This window comes from Osmia bicornis, chromosome 1 (genome assembly GCF_907164935.1).
Source record: "Osmia bicornis bicornis chromosome 1, iOsmBic2.1, whole genome shotgun sequence".
Lineage (NCBI taxonomy): Eukaryota > Metazoa > Arthropoda > Insecta > Hymenoptera > Megachilidae > Osmia > Osmia bicornis.
Window position 1 is genome coordinate 6,895,949 of NC_060216.1, and position 24,056 is coordinate 6,920,004.

At 40.9% G+C, this 24,056-nt stretch overlaps 1 protein-coding gene across 1 annotated transcript in view; it reads left to right on the plus strand.

Annotated features, from left to right (window-relative positions):
* The window catches only part of LOC114882313 (lachesin-like), a 135,959-nt gene that overhangs the window by 33,019 nt on the left and 78,884 nt on the right, over positions 1-24,056 (plus strand). The window contains exon 2 of the mRNA XM_029199208.2: positions 9,725-9,834. Within this exon, the coding sequence (XP_029055041.1) occupies positions 9,725-9,834 (110 nt within the window). The remainder of the gene's footprint in view (positions 1-9,724; positions 9,835-24,056) is intronic.

Consider the following 24,056-nt stretch of genomic DNA (forward strand, 5'->3'; position numbering starts at 1 on the left):
ACTGTCTCAGACCTCTGATAAACCAAAGTTCAAATACTAAACAGCGAAAGAATCGACGCGATGAAATTAGAAATCCAAGCACAGCGGGAGCAAGATGGTAAGAAGGGAATAATATCCGCCGCAAGTCAGCCGAGAAAACTCGAGATGGCTGGTGGAAATCGCATTTTAAAGCGACGAGAAGAAACAACGCGAGGTTTGCGGCGTAAACAGACGGAGGGGAAGGTTGAAAACACGAGGAAGGAGAGTAGCAAAAGGCAGGCAGAACAGTACGTAAATCCGATATACTCACTCGCCGTCTTACCTCGGCTACGGTTTGGGGAATAAATCCGTCTCATGATACGTGATTCTCCAAAGGATTTACTTTACGACGGATTGATGGAAGGGGGAAGTATCATTTTAGTACACCGTGAGAATATGACGAGCAAATCGTGTAACCGGCTCGGTGTTTGTCAACGTGGTTTGAAACGATTATTATCATCGATCTGGTTGAAATTCCAGCGATAAACTTTAACGAGATCGATGATAAGAAACCGACGCTAGTCAAAGGACATTCGATATATCCAATCTGGTAGAAAAAGTGGATCAGCGTGGAGATCTGCCAGGATGTTGGGAAAAAGGCCGACGTAACCCAATCTTTGAGTTTTACTTTCCTGCCCAATTATACTGTTCGTAGGGAGAAACGAACGCTAACTGGATTGTTCGATCGTTTACCAAAAGTATGTACGGAGTTAGAAGGGGGCAGTTCATTTAGATAAGATTGCCGAGTTTCGCCCCGTTCGGCTGCCAGTCTTTCCGGCGATGGTAGTTTCAGATTTTATCGCGACCAAAACAAAGGTCTGTATTTCTTGCTGAATAGCCGCTTAAACTGTCTTCCATACAGCCGAAAAGGAAAGGAAAAAGTGCAATTTCTACTATGTATAATATTATGGAAAGGAGGCTGCCATCGTCGCCCTAATCGTCGACCTATACTACTGAAAATATTTCATGTACTCGGAGGCAAACAAAATTATTGTTTCTTTTTCGATACTTTAAAAATATTCCACGAATACGATTCAAAAATATCCCCTTTATCTTTAAAATAAAATAATGGACATATAATTGAAAGTTGCCTAAATCAGAGGGAATTAATTGTTGGTAGAGTTTATTGTATTTAGTTCACGAAGGAAGTTTAATTGAGGTGCCGGAAATTCTACTATCAGAAACAACTGTTCTGGTTCACTCTACATCATGTTCGACTACTGTCTGTGTAGCTATGAACCGAAAACGTCGAAATCTAACTTTGTTACAACAGAAACTGTTATCAAATCGAGCCGAGAGTAATTTGCAATTCTCGGCTGTGGATGATTTATTTCTGAAGTTTAATAATACAACTTATAATCGGATCCTTTGTAAACAAATTCAACAAATCTTTCCCTGTAAGAGTAGTGTAGTCACCTAAGAAGGTCGCGAGTGATTTCAACAGGAGTGTTCTCGCAAAGAAGCTTCCATAAATAAGCTTTGCCTTTATTTATTTTACAACTTGCCGTAATTGTTATCTCGTAAATAGTTGTAAAAAATATTATTAATCGTTCGAGTACTTGTTAGTTTCCTCAGCCGGTATTTTTTCCCCCTAATAAGCACAATATTCGTGGCATTTCCTTTCTTAACGAAGCTTTATCGAAATTTTATTGATATTATAAGAAGTCCTCGTTCGTGTTTTCCCTTGTTCCTTTTCTTCGCGATGAACGTGGAATAATAGTGCGGTTCGCTGGCGGTGTCTGGAATATTTTTCTGAAACGTTAAGTTCTTATGGGCGGGCGATTCCCGTGCTCTTCTTTCATCGCAATTCCCTCGTTAGGAGAATTATACATCGTAGACGAGCTACTCTTCAGTCAGACATTGCTTTGAAGGTGCTGTTGAAAATTCTGTTGCATCGTTAAGTGTATGCAATAACCTGGCGAGCGTTGTGTGCGGTGGATTTTTCAGTCTTCGCTGTTCCCTTCGAAGTTATATTTGAATTCTACCACCTTGGAAAGTCGTTGCTTTTATCAGAATATTTTTAATACAAAGCTCAGTGGTATTTTCAGAAAATCACTGGCTGTGAATAGTACTCGAAGAATCCAATCACGAAAGCTTGAAAAGCTGAAAAAATGCGGAAAATTCGGAGCAATGAAATTCTCTGCTTTCATTTATGGCTGTTGAAAGCGACACAGCGTTGGCCAATAACGCTTACATCAATAACCAATCCGTGAAATCTCGTATAGGCGGATATTTGGCGAAAAAACAGTGGAAAGCATCTAACCGTGCGATGATTCCCCTTATCTACTTCAAAATCACAAGCATTTCACGTATTAAAGCGGGCCGTTATACTCTCGCCACGATTCTAGCCCGTTTCCACCTTTCTTTTTCTCTTTTTTTTCTCTTGCTTCTTTCTCCGAGGTTCGCTCTTATTTCCCACCTTATCGGTTCAGATCTCATAAATTTCACGGAAAACGCGATTAAGCGGCCCCAGGTTGTGCCTGGCCTCCCCTTCTTCGTTGCTCGACACTGCCATCCACCCCGCTACTTCCGGCGTACCGCCAAACCCCCTGGCGATCCTTCCAATCTAAGTATTCAAATGAGAGGACCAACTCGTCGTATACAGGGTGTAATGTATATAGTGGAACGGAAAGGATTTATCGTTTAACAAAACAGGAAAATGGTAATTCATTTTCTACTGAGTGATAAATCAATTAACCGGAAGAAGAGGTAAAAAATTAGACCATCAGAAAATAATCACTCGAAGACTTTTTATTTTCCTGGAGGGAAGGGATGAAGGTGATCACGTTAATGGTCATTCAACACTGATCGCTTTTTATTCCTTTATTACGTCCACTTAATCTTCGCGGCAATGATATCGTCGAGGTAAGAAATGGTTTATCTACCCTAGCTGTTGTTTTTCCACCATCAGTCTACCACCATGGCAGCGAAGTGATATCGATAGATAGACCCGCCGGCTTTTTCATCTTTTCCACGGGAAAAATCGAGAGTCTGCGCCGTGAATCGGCTGATAAGGACGACTCATTGGTCCCGGGACAGACAGACCGCTGTCATTTGTCAGATAATCTTTCTTGGTTAGACTTACCTAACTTCCGATTCGATTGAGCAATCGTATCAGCATTTTTGAAATTTATTATTTTCACACCTTTTCGTTAACAGTAGATATACAGAGGTTCGATGCCTCTACTTGCAAAAATAAAATACAAAGATAATTGGAGTAATTTCTGGAGAGATGGACCATTTTCATAACTTATGAACTATCCGTTAGATCTCATCATTATTTTATTTGAGTCTTTAAATCTTTGAATTAACATTTTGTTTTTCTGATGCAGGAAGATGAGCACGTATTTTATTCAGCCTCGAATAGCGGACCATGGGGAGGGGCCCAATTTTAATTTAATTTTATATTTCATATCATTTTCGCTACAGCGTGTGGGTAGTTAAATCATTGTTACAGTTATTAAAATATTTATTTTTTAAAAATCCATTAATTAGGGTCTAAATTCCAGTCTTTAAAAAAGTGATCCATCTCTTTTGAAATTACTCTAAACTTGCTTAATCCAGAAAAATGTTGAATCCGGACAGGTAAAATAATTTTCGTAGTTGCTTATTTTATTTCTCTATCCACGACTCATGCAATCCATAGAGATTCTGGGTTCTTAGCAAGAGAAAACGTTTTCCAAGGGGGTTGAAGAAGGGAAAATCATTCACGTATTCGTCACACCAGACCAGCTGAGCTGTTGTTGGCATTGAAAAATCCGGCTCTCGGAAATCTTTCCTGTGCACGTGCACATTCGCACGCTTGTGCCGCATTCCCAGGGACGTAGTTTTTCCGAGAGACAGGGAAAAAGCCGTCGGTGAGGAACGCATCGACGGAAAATACACAGTTGAATCAAGATAAAATGGATGCGAACATAGACAGACGGTAGAGTTTCGATAAAAACGATATGTATGTAATCTGTGTAACGCGAACAAAAATAGAAAAAGTGGTACAAGTTGGTTGCAAAGGGGATTCTGACTACTTTACGATTTCGAGAGACGCGTTTATGTTAGCAACCCGACTTTTATGCTTTTTGTTTTGAATTGTTCTTGGCATCCAAGCCGATAAGTTTCATTCTACAAACGGGTAGCTTGGAATCTCAATCACGGAAACTTTTAGGAGACGAGGGTGGAAATTTTGGGGAAATTTCAAACGTTCTATTTCGGTTCGTGGAAAGAACAGTTATGAGGAGATTAAATGTATTTTTTGTTTTCACTTTCCAACAATTTAAAATAGACATTTGTATTTCGCTACCACGAGTTTTAATTTCTATGATCCATCCCTCTTAAGCAATAAAAAATTTATATAGTCACTTTTGTTTACGTTTGTTTACGTTCGCACCGGGAGCCCGCGTAGCATGCATCATAGTTTTGTTATAAATAACTTTATAAATGTCCTATATATCACCGGACGCAGAAGCAACTTGCTGCAATTTATCTCAACAAACTCACTCATATTTTCAACAGTCTTTCAAACTGTATCGTACATAAATGCAACAGTGTACGCACAAGAGAAAGAGAATCCAAATTCAAGAAAAAGGAAGGTTCAAATGGTTTCACCCTACGATATGAAAGTCTCAAGGAACAGGAAGGGAAAAACTAAAAAAAAAAAAAGAGAAGAAATTTCACATTCACACCTAAACGCGCACACATTGACTTTTCGTTTTAAACTTATGCAACTTTCTACGCGAAAGATGTTTTCGTAATACGAAGATGAAGGAAAAAAAAAAAGAAAAGAGTTTCGTCGGGTAGGACACCCTGTATATGCAAATGCGAACACGAGCGCGTTTCCAAGGTAAACTTTCGTATCCGCTGGTCGAATCTCAAAGTGTATATGTGAATGCGTGCCCTCAAATCCTTATCTCGGATTTCGTTCGAACTTTTCGAGGAAAAGGTGGAGAAAACATTGGTTTTTTCGGTCGCGAAACCGACCACCGGAAGCCCATGCATTTCTGATGAACGTTCTCCAGCGGCAAGTGTTATTCCAGCGCGTTTAAGTCGCCGGGCCGATAGGGAGCTCGGTTTAAATGAAAATCCGGGAATGCGAGAACAATTCGGCTGCGTTTCCGGAATTCGAGCTCGCAAACGTCCGACGACCATCGTCACTTTTCTTTCTCGCGTGGTGGAACGTTAGCATTTTTAGAAAATGCGATTCCACGCCCCGGATGCCAAGGTTGTGTTCTTTCGGAAAAAGTCAGGAAGTTCGTTTGTCGAATAAAATCAAAGGAGAAAGTGGAGGGCTTTTCTGAAATTTACATACGCAAATCAGTCGAAGCTGTTTCGTGTTTAACACGGACCTATGCTCCCGGTGAAATTGAAATCGGATTTCAATTATTAATAATGCAGAGAGCCGGTTGTGCATAGGAAGTCGAGTAGCTAAAGTAACAAGGTTTCCCGTCACAACGACACGTTCGCACGGAAAATATTTCGCACGCTCGATTGCCTATTGCTTCCGTAACAGCGATATTTTCACGAGGATACGCGCGACGCGATGTAGTCGGCCCGTTTCCTCGCGAGTCTCGCTACCTGAAGCGGAAAATTGACATAAAATGTTGCCTCCCTGTTCAAAGCTTCGTCGCACCGAACAGACATTCGTTGCTGGCTTTGTCGTGTGTACGAGCAGCATGAGACACTTTATGATTCCTTGGTTGTCTTGCTTAACTCACTAATATTCAAGAAAGCTCTTTCAAAGCGCTTCGATAACTAGGTTCCCATTAAATAAAACGAATAGCTATAATTGCATCATTTTGAAATTGAACAATGTACATTAAAGTATTGGATTCAGAAATGAAGTTTGATTTAGAGTGCATTTAATAGGGATGCGATTCCGTTGGAAAAGTTAAGGTGAATTAAGCGATCGGAGGGTGACTCTCGAATAACTTGTAATTCAATTTCTTACACTTTGCTGAAAGTGATATAATTTTTAAGGAGGCGACCCTTATTTTCTCGACCGCCGATAAATCTTGACTGTGAGTAGAAGCAGACGTTATCTAGTCAGCAATTTCTTGCAGTAACGTCCTGGCAAAAACTCCGATGCCTCCTTGTTCCTCTATTTCTCGCTGAATAAATCTGAAATTTAGTGGAATTTTAAATTCTGTAGCATTTGTGTAACGATAGATTTAACAATAACTACTCATTTTCAAACACTTATATTCGGCTCAATGCACTATAAGAAGTACAAGCTTCTTTTTCTCATAACTTTTGAATCATGATCGTCCCAAGCCTTAGTGAAAGTTCAAACTCACTAGTTAATTAAAGCGCTGAGTAGGCAACTGCCAATTAAGCCTCCAATTAGGCGTCAGGCGACAAATCAATGAAATCTCTGCATCCAGAAAACAAGAAACAAAGATCCATATACGACGACAACAACCCTCGTGGCGGTAAGTGCAATCCAGTCAAGAAGAAAATCGAGGTATTAATTACGGGCGAAAGTGGACCATAGACTCGCGACATAATTAACACGATGCTCGAGTATCGGCTTCGAATTAACGAGCGTAGGAAGGTTGGTCAAAGCGAGCGAGAAAAGAGGGTGTGTTCCTTCGAAGGTTAGCCGGAAATCGCAAAGATCCGGTACGCGTCACGCAACGATATTTCGCGTTAATTGGACGCGAGGAAAAGCGTGAAAACGTGGAAACTCGCCGGGTAGGTTTTCAGGATATACGCTCGGGTGATTAAAGAGCGAGAGAGATCCCCTCGTTACGGTTCGAGTGGGCCGGAGAATTTTAATTAATATCTCTCATCGTCGCGGATGATCGCGTGTTTCACGCTCGAAAATCGCGGCCGATCGCGTCTTTTAACGATTCACGCGCCGGTTTATTAATTATGCGGATGCCAGCGGAGTGAGTTTTACAGGGTTGTTGCCGGTTTCGAGTGAATTGGTGATTAGAGCGAGTCGAGTATGTTTGGCGGAATTTGCTGAGCACCTCCGAGGCGCGTGTTCCTTGCGCTCGTTTCCGCTAGCCGAGGGTTGTTATTGTTGGAGAGCGTTGGCCCAGTTATCCGACGAAATTTCGGGGGTGACGAAACGAAACATCGGGTCAAAGCTGAAAAGAGGTACTGATAATACAAGGGCCTTAATAATAGGATTTAAGAGTCAACAAGATTCATTTTTTTTCTTTTTTCTTTTATTTAATAAGAATCTGCCTATAACAGTTCAGTTTTGCACCATTATTTAATTTCACATAAAATATGATCTTATTTATGAACTGTGAAAATCAGAGATTTGCTGGATGAGCCAAGCCGAAGAAGAGATACTCTGTCTCGGCGAGTTCGAAATGTGGTCTCGCACTAAGTTACACACATACACACGTGTATAAGTCTGCACAAGCTGGTGGTTCCTTTGGGTTGGCAGATAGCAAAGTCGATGGCAGTGGCCCAAAGAGAATTTCCTAGTAGCGTTAGGTCCTGTTCCCTTGGCAAAAGCAGGAGTCACCTTTACAAGTCACCTTTCGCCGTTTCCTCGTGTTTCTCCATTTTCTTTCCGTTCCATTTATTTACCCGTATATATACGCGCGCATGTAAATCTAGGCTATGGCGAGAAGCTGCTTGCTGGAACGTGGCCGCGTGTCTCTTCTTCGCATTTATTTTTATGGACGCCGTTGTAAACAAGCGTTGCCTGCACTTTGCGTGGACGATATAAAGCTGTTTTAAAGTGTTGAATTGTTGCGGACCCGCTGAGAGCTTTACGATTATTGTTCTTATTATTATTTTTTCCTTTTTTCATTTCACTTTGTGAACCCTGCTTGAACGCCGAAAGATTTACGCGAAACGCGTTTAGATGGAGAAAGGAGGGTGTGTTTATAATTAAACGGAAATGCGTCGATTAATTATGTGATATAAAGCAGAGAGAGGAAACCAAGCGACTTATTTTAGCCAGCACAGATTGCCTCATCGTTCTCTGTCCTCAGACAACAGGGGATCTTACGGGGGTTGAATTGGAGCCGAAGGTGAACGTGGAGGGTGCAGGGATACAGGTGCAACTGTACGGATCGTTAGCGGAATCGTATTCGAACTCGAAAGTAGTACCTCCCCTGTCGGGTCTCTTCGGAGCTAACGATCTTTCTCTTTTTTTTTCCCAGCTTCCAGATCCTCACCCCTTTTCAACCCCTCTGTAATCCGTAATATCGTTTGAGCAGCGCACTTTGAAACGCATTAGATGCATTTCGATCCACTATCCGATGAAAGTTCTCATTTATCTTCAAATACAATTTTACTGAACGAGGGTAAACCAAGGTGAGATGGCGAATGAAAATTTAACAAGTTGTAAAAATTGTAACAAATTTTGTTCGAAAAAGAAGTGACAGTTGTATATTAAATTTTATATTATTTTTTTCTGAATTACTCTTAATAATAATATTGAATATTAAAATTAAGATTTTTAGAATTCTTGCCTCTATATTGCCATTTTCCCTAGAGAAGCTTGATCTGATCGCTAGGATCCAACTGAAATTCACGAATTTCAGTACCATCAAGGAATGTACGTGCTGTATAGTATCGAGCAAAGTAGGCTTCCCTAGAGTAAAAGGCGATATAGAGCAAGCTGCAATTCTCAAAATCTTCATTTCTTACGGTGTAATAATGTAATCCTTAATTATTAAATATTTATAAAATCCCTCTCAGGTTTATCTTATATAAGTGTGTTCATTTTCTTTTATAGTAAAAATATACAAAGAAGTTTCTCTTCCTTTGTGATCTGCATCTTTTCAGATCTTTCATGGTATAATTGTGCTACGTACAAGTTTGATTTATGATTCCTCTGTTATGGTGTACTTGAAAGCGTGCGTTGGCTATGGTGTTCCGCGTGGCATTGAAATTTCATGTGAATTTCCATGTCGACGCGCTTCCATTAGTTTGTTCTCGTTACCGTGAATTCCTTTCAAGGCATTTCGACAATTTCGACGCTTCGCACTTCGCGTTGCGTTCTCGCGATATTCTTTTTGACCGATAATGAATACCGATGATAATGACGGCACGGTTGCATTGAAACGTTAATGGATTCGCAGTGCATTTTGCACCTCATGGAATTTCAATGAAGAACAAAATACATTGTATCGAAAGTATCATTAAACATTTTAGATATTATTCAATAATTATTGATTGATAATTTTAATTTGGGATGTGAAGGTTTGAGAATTCCTTTTAAGTAAAAATTAAAGAACAATAATTCTAATTTTTCTTAAAAAGGGTTGCACTTTCTTCTCCAAAAGCAGTGGTTGTATGGAAACCACTAGCATGGCGCTATCATGAGAAAATTCGTTTTGATCGTCAGTATCGTCGTAGAAATAATGCTATTCAGGGAGGAAACGCGATGGATGGCTGATGTCCCGTTTGGATGAGACGGATATGTCGAAATCCTGGCGCGGATTCGATCAGCCTCCGCGAACAAGGAACAGTCTGTTACTTTTCAAGACTACTTGCGACGAGATGTACCGCGCGGCAGACTTGAAAAATTGCATTTTGTATTCAATAACTAGACTGTCAGTCCGATCGGCGAGTGCCTATAACTCAAAGTACATCTCTTCTGAACGTATCTAACGCGAATCTCTGCAAGTAAAATACGTTCTTGGATTGTCCGCGATGTTGTGATTTAAAAAAAAGATATATTCTTAGTATTTGAGACTTGACAATGTATACTTTGTACAAATCGTTGTTTAATTTCTGATTTCAGTTACCACCGTCCCAGATCCTGAATTCGTCGAAGAAATAGGGAATATTACAGTTCCAGCAGGACGTAACGTTAAATTATCCTGCAGTGTCAAGGATCTAGGACAATATAAGGTAATGGAATATATCTATGCAATTTTCGTTGCATATTATTTTGAATTTAGTTATAATTCTTAATTGGTGAGGTGGAGTCTGATGTATTCCAATTGTTTGAACACTACTTTGAGGTATACAAAATTCGACGAGACTTGAGGAATCTATCCGTTCAAAAGTTAAGTGCCTGTAAAGATGAGTATTTTTAGCGTTAATTTTCGTTCAGAACTTTGAAATTCGCCAAATCAGAGAACACGTTAAATTTCCCCGAATTTCCATTCGTTACAAATCCAAAATCCGTGGAAATTGCAGGGGAATCTCAGTGGAACAAACATAGAAGCGACTTTGAATCTTGTAGAACGTTGCTAGAACATATTCCAAGCGGAATAATGCGTGTTTCAAGCGGGATACGCGTTAGCCCGTCGGACGAGCGTCGCGACGCGTGTTAAGTAAGTGGCAGCAGTCGTCTTGAAGCTTCTCCGTTAGCTTGCTCGTGATTACGTGGCGTCGTTAGATCAACCTGAAATCGTGCGACGCTTTGATGAGTGCGATTCATCAATGAAGGTGCTCGTTAAATTCGAAGCGTTCCCTGAAACCGAGGGAAAGTCTCGTGAACGAGGAGAGAGGCGCGTATCCCACGGGCTTCTCATTCGGGACACTCGTATACCGCGGGGAATAAATTAATTGCTGTTCGGCCGAGCGTACGAGATCGGAATGCTTATTAATTCTTGCCCCCTGATGGCTGAGAAATAAAGAAACGCCTGCTATTGGCTACTGGGGATATTCAATGCGGCTATCCCGACGTTTGGAAATCCGAAGATATTTTCTCATCAAAAAATCACGGAACGTGAATAACTTATGAAAAGCGATATAAGTGAAAGAAGATAGTATATTGGAGGGATGCATGCCCTGTTAAGGAACTCGTAAGCACACTCGAAGGACTGCAGTGGCCAGGAAAAGGCACAGAAGAGGAAAGTTCCTTGGCCATCTGAAATTTTACATCCGCAGCAAGCAGGAAGATTGAATTGGCATCTGCTGGACTATCGCCAAACTCGTACGTCGTGCAGGGGTCGTCGTGTCGTCGTCTTCTTGTCGTTTCACGAATCCTAAATTTCGTATCCAGTCGCCTCGGCAAGGATCTTTCGATGCGTTTACGATTCTCCTTTTCTTCCTCCTTCCTCGGAAGTGGCCTCGAAACTTTCATTCTAACTTGAACGTATTAATCCTTTCGTCGAGATCCAAAAGGATAATTAAATAGCCCCATAAAGACAGCGTGTCAACGATCAAGACGTCGAGTGATTCCGTACGGTGGTGCACGAGATACCTACCCTTAGCTAGCTACCCTTACGAGTCGTATAGCGACCCCTAGTGGCCTTTAGTGTCCCGTGGAAAGGCTGTCGAGGGATCGACACCGCTAAACACGCACTTAAACCACCCAACTCGCACCCTCGAACCCAGATCAACGTGTTACCCCACGATCATCCGGTTCACCACTCACCGTATTCGGGATCACGCGAATACCAAAAGGGAAGCCATCGCCCTCTTTCTGAAAAATAAACATCTAACATCAGATTAACTCTTTTCTAGGTTCAAAGTTTACGAAAATTGTGGTGTTAGGGGAGGAGGTGGAAATATGGGCCAAGGTGTCACTGGAGTGGTGTTTATTAAAAGTTAGTTCTATTATTTCGGACTTTAAAATTTTTGGAAATATCTTTCTATTTTGAAATTTTTTCATTTTTGGTGTCTAAATAATTTTGATATTTTACATGTGATTAGTGCAGCAGTGAAAATCATTGGTTTTTATTTTATAACACAAAGTCTGTGAAAGGAAATGATCTATTTCTTACCTTTAAAGTTTTGGTTTATATTATCACCCTAAATAGCATAGCTTCGAACTAGTTGAATTTTCACCCTACTATTTTTACTCTTTTTTTCATTTTGAACGTGTTTGTATCAAAACAAGAAGTGGTGCATTTTCCCACCTTCCTCTTATCAGTGTTCAAATTTAATTTCTTTCGTGCGATTTGACGTATCACAAATGGCTCTGATAAGCGTTGCCTTGTGAAATTTCGCGGCGCTTCGGATCGATATCCAGCCTTGCCAAATATTTTGGAAATCCGTGGTTGGTTTATTCATTCTCGCCGTGGCTGCGGTGAAAATCGTCGTCTGCTAGGCGAGATACATCGAGCAAGAAAAATACCATTAAAGCGAGATATTAAAATTCCTGATCCTTTTCGAGCCCCGTCCGAGTCAATACGAGTAGCGAGAAGAGTTGGTCGCAAAGGAATTTCCTTTTAGCTTTATCGGCTGACGTTGCGTGAAACGCCCGGGCGAACGTAATTTTAAAATTCTTCCTCTTTTCTCCTTTTTTTTTTTTGCGCCAGCCTGCAGCCACTGCCTGCTAATTAGCCATTTTCGTGCTCGCTCATCGACGTGACGATGATTGAAATGAGCGAACATTAGTGTTCAGCTTCTCTTTGTGCTTGTTTTTTCCTGCCGCCCATCACGCGCGATTATTTCATAGGATTTTCATTTAGAAACGTCGCGATTACAGCCGGAATTAATTAAAGAAGATTGACCAGAGAATACGGTACATTTTTTAATTATAACAGACGTCGAGGAGAAGGCTTTTTAAACGTCGTTGCTGTGAAACAATCGTAATTGAAAATGTTTGATTTTTCCGTTTGCACTCGGTGCGAGAATTAATTAACGTAAGCAATTAACACAATAATTGCAATATTAAATGCAAATTACAGAACATGACTCAATTCACCTACTATATTACCGTATACTTCATTTTATTTTTAATTAATCTCGAAGATAGAAGGTGAGCAAACTGGAGCTATTAAATGTTTCTACAGAAAAAAAAATAATGTTGTTTATGTGGGATCGTTCTGAAAGTAACTGGATGCGTATAGAGCTATCTAATAATATTATTTTGCGATACTGTGGCCTATATGCGAAACTGGACATCGCGTCGTAACGCGAGCAGATTGGCCGGAACGATTGACATTCCTACGGAAATAGGACGAGGAAGAGATGCCTGATAAGAAAATGTATTTTCCGATCCTGACTCAGGATAATTTTTTTCATCGCTCTCTAGTCCTTCGTTTCATGATTACAGGGGGAGAAAATTGTATCTGGCAAGCTGGAGACGGATAAATTGATGGTTCTTGAATGATATTCCCCACATGATACACATTTTTCTTTATATGGAAATTACTTTTGTTCTACCTGTCTTCGATTTTATTCCACTATTTCCCATCGCTCTGGCAATGCGTTCGACTTTCACGCAGGGTAACATCTTAATAAAGGGGTTGAAAGGAATCGAGGATAACGAACCTCTTGAAAGTTGACGACTTCGGCACCGTCGACTCGTCTGGCGTGGATCAATTGAAAAATCGTCAGAGCTAATTAATCGAGGAATAACTTGAACGAAACCTAATATAGAAACCATCCCTGTAGTAGCAAACGAAACGAATTGAAATTCGAAGGACTTAAAAATATCGGACAAAATTCAGCCCATGAAGGTCTCCAAAAACGACTGCATCGGGCTCTTTAACGAGAATGTCGGAAACATTCCTCGTCGAATGATTCCGTGCATCCAATTAGAAAGTGTCTGCTTCCTCGATTGCAGCACGCCACGTTTCCTTCGCTCCTCTCTCTCTCTCTCTCTCTTCGGCATCCCTTTCTCCCTCAGAATCCCTCGATTCGAACTACGTAAGCTCTACTTACCCTCGCAGCCATAGTGTTGGCTTTGGTTTGGGGTTTGGTCGCGCCAAGCCGCGTGTTTGCGGTTTTGCTGTCGGTGCTCCGGAGTAGTCCTCTACTATATATACGTGTGTACACATCCACGGAACCGTGTCGTGTGTCCTGGCGACAGATTCGAAGCAGGACACGCGACGATGAGCCCGTGGGACGATCGATATAACGATAAATGTCCTGACGCTAGATAATCGAACCGCCTTGCGGACCACCGGGAACGTTTCAAAATGCTGACGGTGTGCTTTTGTATTTAATTCGATCATCAAAGTGTCTGGTTTTGCGTTCAAGTGGTAACAAAAAGTGTAATTCGGGCAAGATAAAAGAGAAATGCTCGTAAAAGAAGTAGCTCCTCGAGTATTTGCATCCGTTAGACGAGTGTTTTGCCTCTTGCTTCTCCTCGACAATTTTCGCTTTAACTCGTAAATTGCCAGAGTCAGAGTTCGTACACTTTCTTCGGGTATATACATTGTTACAGTCCTTTTATCCCCTTTTATTTGCCGGTGTAATCATTTTAAAAGCGTCGTAAGCTACAATATTTTCTTTCACGTGTGCAGAACCGAGACCGTAACACGATTTTTCACTCGAACGTCAAACTGCGTTTTAATCGAGCTATGCTTCGAAGAAATTAGGGGACATTATTTATTTACTGTATATCAAGAAATTCGACAGCAACGATTTGCAATGTCGATAACGCGTTTCGTTGAACAACGAATTCCATTACTATGAAATCGAAGGAGAAAAAGGAGCGTTTTCCTTTCGCGTCCTTTCACTTCGACGCGATTCAGCTGAATTTATTCGGGCCCCCACTTTTCTGGCGGCATCGAAAATTCATTTTTATTTAATCGTTTCGCGGACCGCCAGCGAACGCTTATCGCTTGACGTTTCCGCCAGCTTGAAACGAGTTTCCAACGTGTTTTCGACCGTGCACCAATCGCGAAATAATAATTCAACGCGAACTCACGCCCGAAGAAACGCATTAACGAATCCATTCTTCGATTCCCTTCAATTTTCCTATCGTTCATTGATTTCGAAACAATATTCCCTCTGTTGAATTTCATCGAACAATCGCTGGTAACTCTAGGTAATTGTAATGGAAAAGCAAACTGGTTAAATTAAAATATGTAGCATTTTGAAAATTTTAGAAGTCTGTTTTTGTTGTATCAGAAGTATGTAGTTGTTGAGATGATACGATCTTGAAGAAAAAGGAGAAGGTGTGAAAGAAAATTATCTTGGTATTTCTATTTCCGTATTTCTGGCCCAACGTTACACGTGGCAATAAACTGTTATTTACAAGCTTACCGTATATTTGATAGTTTCTCCTGAATTAAGCTTATACGCAACAATGCAATATGCAATACTTTATTGCAACACGTGCAACGATCGAGGGAAATAAATTCTCGAAAGCACTTCCTATCCGCTCTCCGAAATGCTATTCTATCCAACGTCCCCCTTTCCAAAATATACAATTTCCTCGCCTCAGTCGATGATTATTTTTGACAAACAAATACATTCGAATTTAGACAATGTGACTATGCAAAATTGTAGGTAGGGGCCATGGTCTTACCATTCTACATGTATAACATTTTAAAATGCCAGGATTGCAAAATTAAAAAATTTCAGAATCTTAAAATTTCTATTTCCTAGAACCTGTAGATATTTTTTCAGCAATTTCACTATATATATGAAATGGTTAAAAACATTTTTCTCGAAATCAGCTTTAGTCGCTGAGGTCCTTCCTATATCCAATAGTACAATTACCTGTAGTCTTTCGAAAAAATGTCATTTTTCCATGGAACTCGATCGAAATCGATCCTGGAGATAAAAGAATTTCAAACCAGGCCGGATTTTCATCGGATATTTCCAAACCAACAAGTCTTCTCTCTGGATCGGAATACCAGAGAGAGAAAAAATGTCGGCCCAGCGTAGACGGCTGGCTGTCTACGGTATTCGGTCCCATCGGTTTAGCTGGATGAAGGCTCAGAAGAGCTTTTCGAATAATAAAAAGAACGTGTGTGGAGCGCACACGCGGCGCCAAAGTGCCGAAGAGTGTTCCACCGTGTTCGAACTAATCGATGCGTTAATCTCCTGGCCTTTTATCCATCCCCTGTCCCTTCGCAACCCCCTCGCGATACGGTTACCGCCCTTTTTCGATCCGCCACCCGTTCCAACACGATGGAATATTTTCTCGCCGTTGGAAGTCGAAGAATGACGTCGAGATATATCGGGGAATTCTTCGTCGACACGTTCACCCTTTAACCCACGTTTCCGGAGAACGTCACTCGTTTCTCAGCGAGAATTCGTATTTCGATCTTCGAAACTTGTTGGATCTTTTTTTACCTCCGATTTTTTAGCTTCTTTTCAAACAATTTTATGGGCCTTAGTTATCGCTCGGACGTCTCGAATTCATCGCTCTTCGAATCGTCGTAAAATCGGAGACCACGTTGACGCGGTCGCTTGAATCCGACATTTAAATCACTTTCGACAGTGTAAGTTTTATACGGTCAGCCTTATCGCCGTCTCCGGGATGGTTAGTTATCGTCCACGTTACAACGCTGTTGTAACATTTTTTACGATCGACTACTGACAGCTGCACTTCTCTCAGCGCGAAATGAAACGCCGTAAAAGCGTAATGGACGGTCAGGATTATTGTTTGGAGCGACGAACGGTGAAACAAGCGGGTTTCTTTGTTCGCCGACAAACCACAAAGTCACTAGTTCACTTTATGGAAAATAAATAAGAGATTGAATTACAGAAGCCGTTAACGAAGATCTTTCACAGTTTTTAATATATTTAAAAAATGAACGGCTATTTCCCGACAAAAATATGACGAACTTGACCAATTATTCAAAGCTGAGTAACAACTGTCTGACCTACTTATTACATTTTCATCGGGAAATAAATGTCAGGGAGGAATATTAGAACGGGTAAGAATAGATTCATAAAATATTCATTTTATCTTCTACCGTATGTATACATCAGTAACATTCATAGTCATAAGTATAATTCATATAGATTTTGATTACTGAACCAGAAGAATCACCGTCGCATAGTAATGAGAGGAATCTTTTTACTTCGTTGAAATATCTTTTAATCTTTCAAAGTAGCTTCCTGAATATCGCGTGTGCCTTTGATTTATTACAAACTAGATTTGCAGGGGAAAAATATTTGTTACGTGAATACGAGCGCGGTGGTTCGTAGTTATGAAACTCTAATCGCAGTTTGAAACGGATTCCGCTAATTAAACGAGCATTCGTGGAATCAGTTTTAGCAAATTAAGCATACAGGTACATTGAGTTCTGTACGGAATTAGCGTGCGTCAAACATGCGAGTTACTTTCAATTAACGATTCCTGGTTAATCACATACGTCCGTGCTAGCACGCGTGCTTACATTTATGCGAATGAACACGTGGACGTGTTTCAATCAAAATTTCTTCTTGTTTCGCATTCGCTGCGTTTCGAATTAATTAACGTGTTGAGTTACGTAGAAATCCTAGGTGACCAGATACACCAATAGAAATAGGCTCCTAACTTATAAGATATTCGGGTACCAAAGTACCCGTTCCAATTCAGTAGTCCTAAATAGAACACACTTGGATATTTAAAGAAAGGGATGTAAGAATGATATTTTCTCAAAATTATCTTTGAAATGACAACATATTTATTGAGGTAACGAGCAATTAGAAAAGAAAGTATGCGGTGAGGATGAGAGCTAGAATCGCAGCTCGTGTCGCGATCTCTTTCGTAATCTCGACAGGCCATTCCGCTTGATTGGATTCACAATTCAATTATCGTGAGTCCTCGCGACCGTCGATCGATGGTGCCATGCAAACGAGCCCTATTGCTCTTCTGCAAAACAAACAGATAGACATTGTCTGTCATAACCGTAGGAAGCAGGTATTCCGATTTTCGTCGAAGAAAAATCGTTGAAAGAATAACGCGGTTTTCCTAGATTCTATCAATTTTCCTCCGGTGAAACGATGAATCGTATAAGCTTCTTTATATTTGATATTCCTTTTGATATTCCGTTTGATATTCCTTTAGAAATAATATTTTTCTAATTGTAACGCGAGGGGAAGGGAAAAGAAGAAGGGGAAAACAAAAATGAGGAGAACAATTCGGAAATTCGTGACACTAAAATTTCACGACTACGTCGAGGCAATTTCTGTTGATCGAGGGGGTAGCGCTATCTTCTCCTTGTCTCTTCCTCTGTCTTAGAAGAGGGCAACAACTTTCGTGAGACCATCGAGAGTCAACGGTCGGGAAAATGAGTACCATCTCTTCCGGAACACGCATCCGGAAGATCCCAGGCAAGCGCGAGAAATTCACAGGGAGGGCCAAAAGTCGAGTGACGAAATTTCCTAACTTAGATGATGATCAAGATCAATTGGAACCGTAAATAGAGAACATCAGTTTCCTCGTTGAGTTTTAAAAATGTCTCTAGATATTTTCCCTAAATTTCTAAAATTTTGCCTATATATTTATTTTGTTACATTTTACGTAAAACAACAATAAACAAAAAAATACGACAAAGAGATCCAAACTACCCCAGTTCTGCATGGAAAAATCTGCTTTTATCCATGTGTTCGTCCCAGTATTTATTTTTAACAGTTTTATACAATATGTTCAATACCGATAGTACATTACACAAACGGGAATGTTGTTTGCAACAAATCTCGTTATTCGTTCCACTGGTTTCGATTTTCAAAAGTGATTGCGAAAAAAAAACAATAGACAATCTTTTAAATCCCGTAACAGAGTTATGTACGGAACGACCGAATGTAATTAATTACACAGAATTTCTGAATGATTAAACATTTCCAGCATTCTCGGATAATTCCCTCCCACTAAATCGTGACGTGTAAATTAATTTCGAAATTGAAGCACATTGATAACTTTATAAAAGATAATATAAATTACATTCCTTAGCGATACGAACGCATTAATATGTAATAATTTGAAGACGAAAGAACAGAGCAGTAGTTGAATCAATCATATCTCTCGAACACAATCATTTTGAATCCCGACACCTGACCATGATGTGTGTACAGGGTTTATACACTGCCGATACATTTTCGGTGCATCGGTATTCACCGCGACGATATATCATTTTCCTCGATTAATCCAAACCGCTGGGATATTCCGAAAAAACTCGCTGGCGGGTGAAATGTACATCGGTGTTTCTTTCAAATATGAATAGAAAAGAATTATTATAACGCTACTGTAAAATAAATCCAGAAAGCGGCAATACAAAAAAAGAATCAGAGTCCCACGGAATCACGGGTAACAGTCGATCGATTTCCCAGGAATTTGCCAGGTAACATATTCCCTTGTTATAGGCACAAAGTCAAATCGTTCTCAGACGTCCATTGTTACGTTCAGCCTCGATTGCGACGCTATAACATCGTGTATACCCGACGTGTGTACATTCCAGCCGATGTATTGTCCGGGGGTCGAGTGTCGGCCACAATGGATCCCGGTTGTGGAATCGATCGATTCTCTGTACACCAGAGAGAGAGAGAGAGAGAGAGAGAGAGGGAGAGAGGAAAAAGGAGGAGCAAGAGATACAAGAGGGAAAAGATGAAAAGAGAAAGAGAAGCGGAGTGTTGGGAGGCAAATCAGCGGCTCCGTAGATGATCACTATAGATGGGATGAGAGCATATTAAGGATGGAGCAGCAGCAGCAGCCGGTGCTGGAAGTTTTATTAAAAATCTGGCCTCAAGGATGATGGATATTTCTAGACAGGAGTCGAGCTTACGTTAAAGATGGTCGACCTGGCAGGAGAAGGAGGAGGAGGAGGAGATGGGCGAGAAAAACGCTCGAGAACGAGATGTTCGAATAATGGAACCTTTTGCGGAAAAATCAAAGACACCGGTGAACGTCTTCAGACGAAACATCAAAATCGTATGAACGTTTGAAAATTAAAGGGAACGAGTGAAAAGGAGTCGCGGGCACAAAGAGGGTCGTCTTTTGAAATTGGGGTCGGAGGAAGACTGTCGTGTCGTTCGGAACAAAGATGTGCTTTTCAATCGTCAAGCAGAGACGAGAAGCCGAAGAGAGGGGTATAAAAATTGTAGAATAGGTTATCGTCGAATCCACGAAGGAGGAAGATTGTTGTCTCGTAGATGATTCCTCGACATCGTTGCAAAATAATAGAAACTGAGGTGAATTATGGATCTCGACTATTTTTTCTGTTCGAGGAATTTTTAAATCAAAATAGAGGAAGATAAATCGATAAAGAATGAGGAGGATGGATACGCAAGGACAGAGTGAGAGGAATAAGGAAATCTTTCATCGAGAGAATGAAGAAAAGCCGAGATGTATATACGCGGATGCCTTAGCACGGAGTTAAGGTTTGGAGTGCAGATGGCAAGGGTAGATGGGGGTGGTTCGAGAGGGTAGTGAATTAAAGCGGCTCGTCCTTCCTAACGAAGTCAACACGCCGGGCGGACGGATGAGGCTGCCTTGTCGAGCGGAGACTGTCGTAACAAGCGTAATCTTATATAAGACGAGAGAGGTAGAGGAGGGGTGAGGGTCAATTGTAGGCGACGGGATGGGAAACGAAGGCAGAAGGAATCTGAAGGGAGTAAGGTTAGGAAGAAACCTCAGACCACCGGCTCGAATTATGCCTCGTACCTTTCTACAACCCTCCGATCCTCTTCCTTTCCACGTCTCTTGCGATTTGATTCCTTCTGCGGTTTCTTGCCGATTTCGAGCATTCATTTTCTCCGTCAGTCACTCGACTTTATTTTTCTCTTGGACTCCATCGTTAAATGCTTCAGTAAATAATACTACTTTGATCATCCAAAAAACCAACAAAAAACGAACTTCATCTCTTCAGTTTCCACCCCCCGATGGTTCATCGAACTATCCAATTTGCCTAACGTTGTATACATCTTTCATTTCTTCTCTTTTTTCTACCAGCAGTCGGTCCATCGTTTGTTCTCTTTTGCCCTTCTAGTACCGCTTCGGTTGCCATTAAAATGATAAAATAATGTTTGCGATGGTAAGTGCCACTAAAACCCGCCGCTTAACCACACCCGCCGGCTCACCCCTCGTAAAGAAGCCGACCCTCGACTTTGTACCATCTTGTCGAACCACTTCTGGCTCACGCTCGTTCGCCCTGGTGCTAATTTACGAACGCTGTACTCGAGCCGGCGACGAGTAATCGATTTATGGGCACGGGGGTGAAAATAGGGGTGGGGTGCAAGAGAATATCAGGGATTTACAGCTGAGAAATCGAGACAAGGGTGAGCTATTCAGAAAAATACCGATTATTGCTTCTTCATTTACGAACTGTTAAGGTGTTCAATTTGTAAACAAAAAAAGAACATTAGGTGACAAGGTACAATCGTATCTAGTAACTCACGAAATTCCCTAAACAACCCCTTAATTCTATTATTTTCGTCCACCTTCGTCCCATTTAACTGCCACAACAGTTTAGGTTCTTTTAAAAGAATTATTCCAAAGGCACTTGTCGCTCTAATTAAGTCTTTCTTAACAACTATAACTCAGCTTTGTTTTACACGTCAGTCGCGGAAAATTTTTCAAAAATGGTTAGGATTATGGTGCTTATAAAGTTGGAGAAGCTTAGCGAGCTTCAGAGCTTAGCCTGGCTAATACTTCAATATGTTCTACTATTTGTCCAATAGTTTGTTAACACCCTGTACATAAAAACTTGTTAATCCAAGCTTGAGGAAGGTATAGAACACGATCATAGGCGACGATCAACGCGACAGAGGTGAAGATGTTAACGAAGGTAGATGATAAAAAGGCTGGTTCGGAAGTGTTTTCTTAGAAAACGGGAGAGATAAGAATGGTTTAATGTCCGAGGAAGACGTTTCGATTTATGGAGAGTATCGAGGGTGAGAAGGAGGGAAGGTGGATACGAGGCTCATTAAACCGGGAATGCTGATTGCGTTAGCCCTTGGCAGGTCATTTCACCCCTGCTTGCCAAATTCACCACTGCATTTCGCTCCGTTTCACTCATCGATGCAACCATACACGTGTGAATCCTCCTTAATCATCGCAAAGCTAAATAATAATTTATCAATTCTCGTAGGATTAGGAAATCCTTCTTTAGGGTTCGTTCTTAGCACTCAACCGGCGATCATAAATTTCATCCCTTGATCGCAACGACCAAACCCCTTTTCTCCGTTCTGTACTCGTTCATCAAATCGCGATCGCTTTTACGTCAGGTTATTTTTATGGGTTCAATCGAACGTTCGATATGATTGAAAAGATGTTCTCGTGGCTACTCGTTGGGGATTAGCCCAAAAGTCAGAGAGATAGCATCAAAAGTCAGTATCTGCCGTCAGTTAGGGGCTGTCGTTTTGTTCGGTCATTAAAAAGCTTTCAATCGACGAACCGCGTCTCATTCCACGCGTCGACGCTCGTCCACGTCCATGGCAAAATGTTTCGTCGGCCACGGGAGTTTCCGCTGGCGGAGAGAAAAAAAAAGAATCGGCGACCGAAGGGGGTGGAGGGAGGATGATAGTCAGGGGGAGCGATCGAAAACCACGCTGTGCTTTTTTACTGCCAATCGAGAGGAACGTTGCACGGTCATTGTCACTATCCACTGTCGAAGATTTTCTACCATTTTTTTTCATTCCTTTTTTTCCCTGTTGGTTGCGATCAATGCTCCATTGGTACGTGAGAAACTGTTTTCATTTCCATTTATTTCCAACGTGTGCTCTCTATGAATTGTATTTTTTTGCAGAGGTGCACGATGACACTTAATTTCTCGTATGGTTTGCGAAGAAATCGCTGAGGTACTTTTATTTAATCGGGCTTGTCCAATTACTCTTGAAATCTCGGCAACGCGAAACAAAACTCGATCGCCAAACGAGGCACGAAAGGATTACAAACCTATCTTGAAAGCACGTTCCGGTATCTTGTGAACGCGTTCTGATTCAGACAGTGAAACACCGTAAGCGCCCGTCGAGAAGCATGAAAGACGGAAAAAAGGAAAGGCGGAAAAGCGGGATTGACCGTCCTAGATGAGACGTGGAGAGAGCACGCGAGAGTATCTGGCTACGATAGATAGAGCATGTTCGATAGGGACAAAGTGAAAGCTAAAAGCTTACGTATTTAGGATCGATGGCGGCTCGGTCACAGTAATTTATGGTTGCCTTTCCATCCTCTGTGCTAGCCGTTTCCTCGATTATCCTTTTTTCTCACTGCGGATTTCGATTACGTTTGACTTGCCGATTCTTTGTTACCCAAAAATCATAATAAAAATGACCGATAGGCAATTTAATAACATCTGATAGGTACTCCATAGTGTTTGATGTTTGTTAAATTGTTAAATATGATATATTTCTTTAATTGCGCAAAAACATCGAATGGCACGAAAGTTGATATTTGTTACCAAAACCGGATATTCATAGTTGGATATGAGGATTAAGTTTCGTTGATTCTACTGACAAATAAATATATTCTGTAAGGTTTTTAATTGGAATTAAAATAAACATCTGAAACAAGGACGTTCATGTATTATAGGCAATGTAAAGAGCATGATGGTTGTTTCGTTTTCCTAGAATAATGTTTGAAGCTCCAACAATTTGGTAAAGTAAACGTCTGACGTGCACAGCAGGAAGTGCTTCAGTATGGATGTGGGAATTAATTGTTCTAGACTGAACTAGGTATTCTGGAGTTAAAGAGGTGAAGTGTGTTGAACTTAACGAGAGGGTTGATTCAATTATTAATTAGGTAGTCACGGTTCCCTTTCAACGTCTGAAAGTTGAGAAATCGAAGGACAATGTGTGAGTTATAAAGGTTGTATAACAATGATTTTAGTCTTAATGAAATAATAAAAGCTTTTTCTATCATTCGAGCTCGATTAAAATTAATTATTCCAAGAGATCGGTAACCGGTAGACGACTTGTTTCCTCGAATTTCCATCAATTTTTTATCCTTTTTATGAACGATGCTTGGACCGTAATTCAGTCAAGTATCTCTCTGCGACATCCTGTGCTCAACGATCGAAGGAATCCCGTTTTCCCGCCGATGTTTTGCGCTGTTTGTCTTTGTCTAGATTCGCGTGAGAAACGAGCCGATCGAGTGGATCGGAACAATCGGGACCCCAGATGAGAATTACGGGAATTCTATGGGACGCCAGTCTATCTCCTCTCTTCTACTCTTCTTTTTATCCTTTTCGAGTCCCTACAGGCGAAAACGAGCTCTTGACTGAAGGAATCTTCCAAGGAAAGTGTAAACAGTCGGCCAGAATTAAAAAAGAAGGATTTCAACGACAAAGAGTACAATGTGGTGAAACATACTTTTAAATAATTGAATGACAATTATTTAGGGGTGTGCAGCTACCCAAAAATTCGGATCGAAAATTTTTTGGGGTTCGGGCGAAACCGCGAAAGTTTGTCCAGCACATGAATTTGTTCAGGTATCCGTAATTTCGGTACTCGAGTGTCCCCTCTGGACTCGAACTCGACCTAATTACTACCTAACTCGACTCGATTTAATT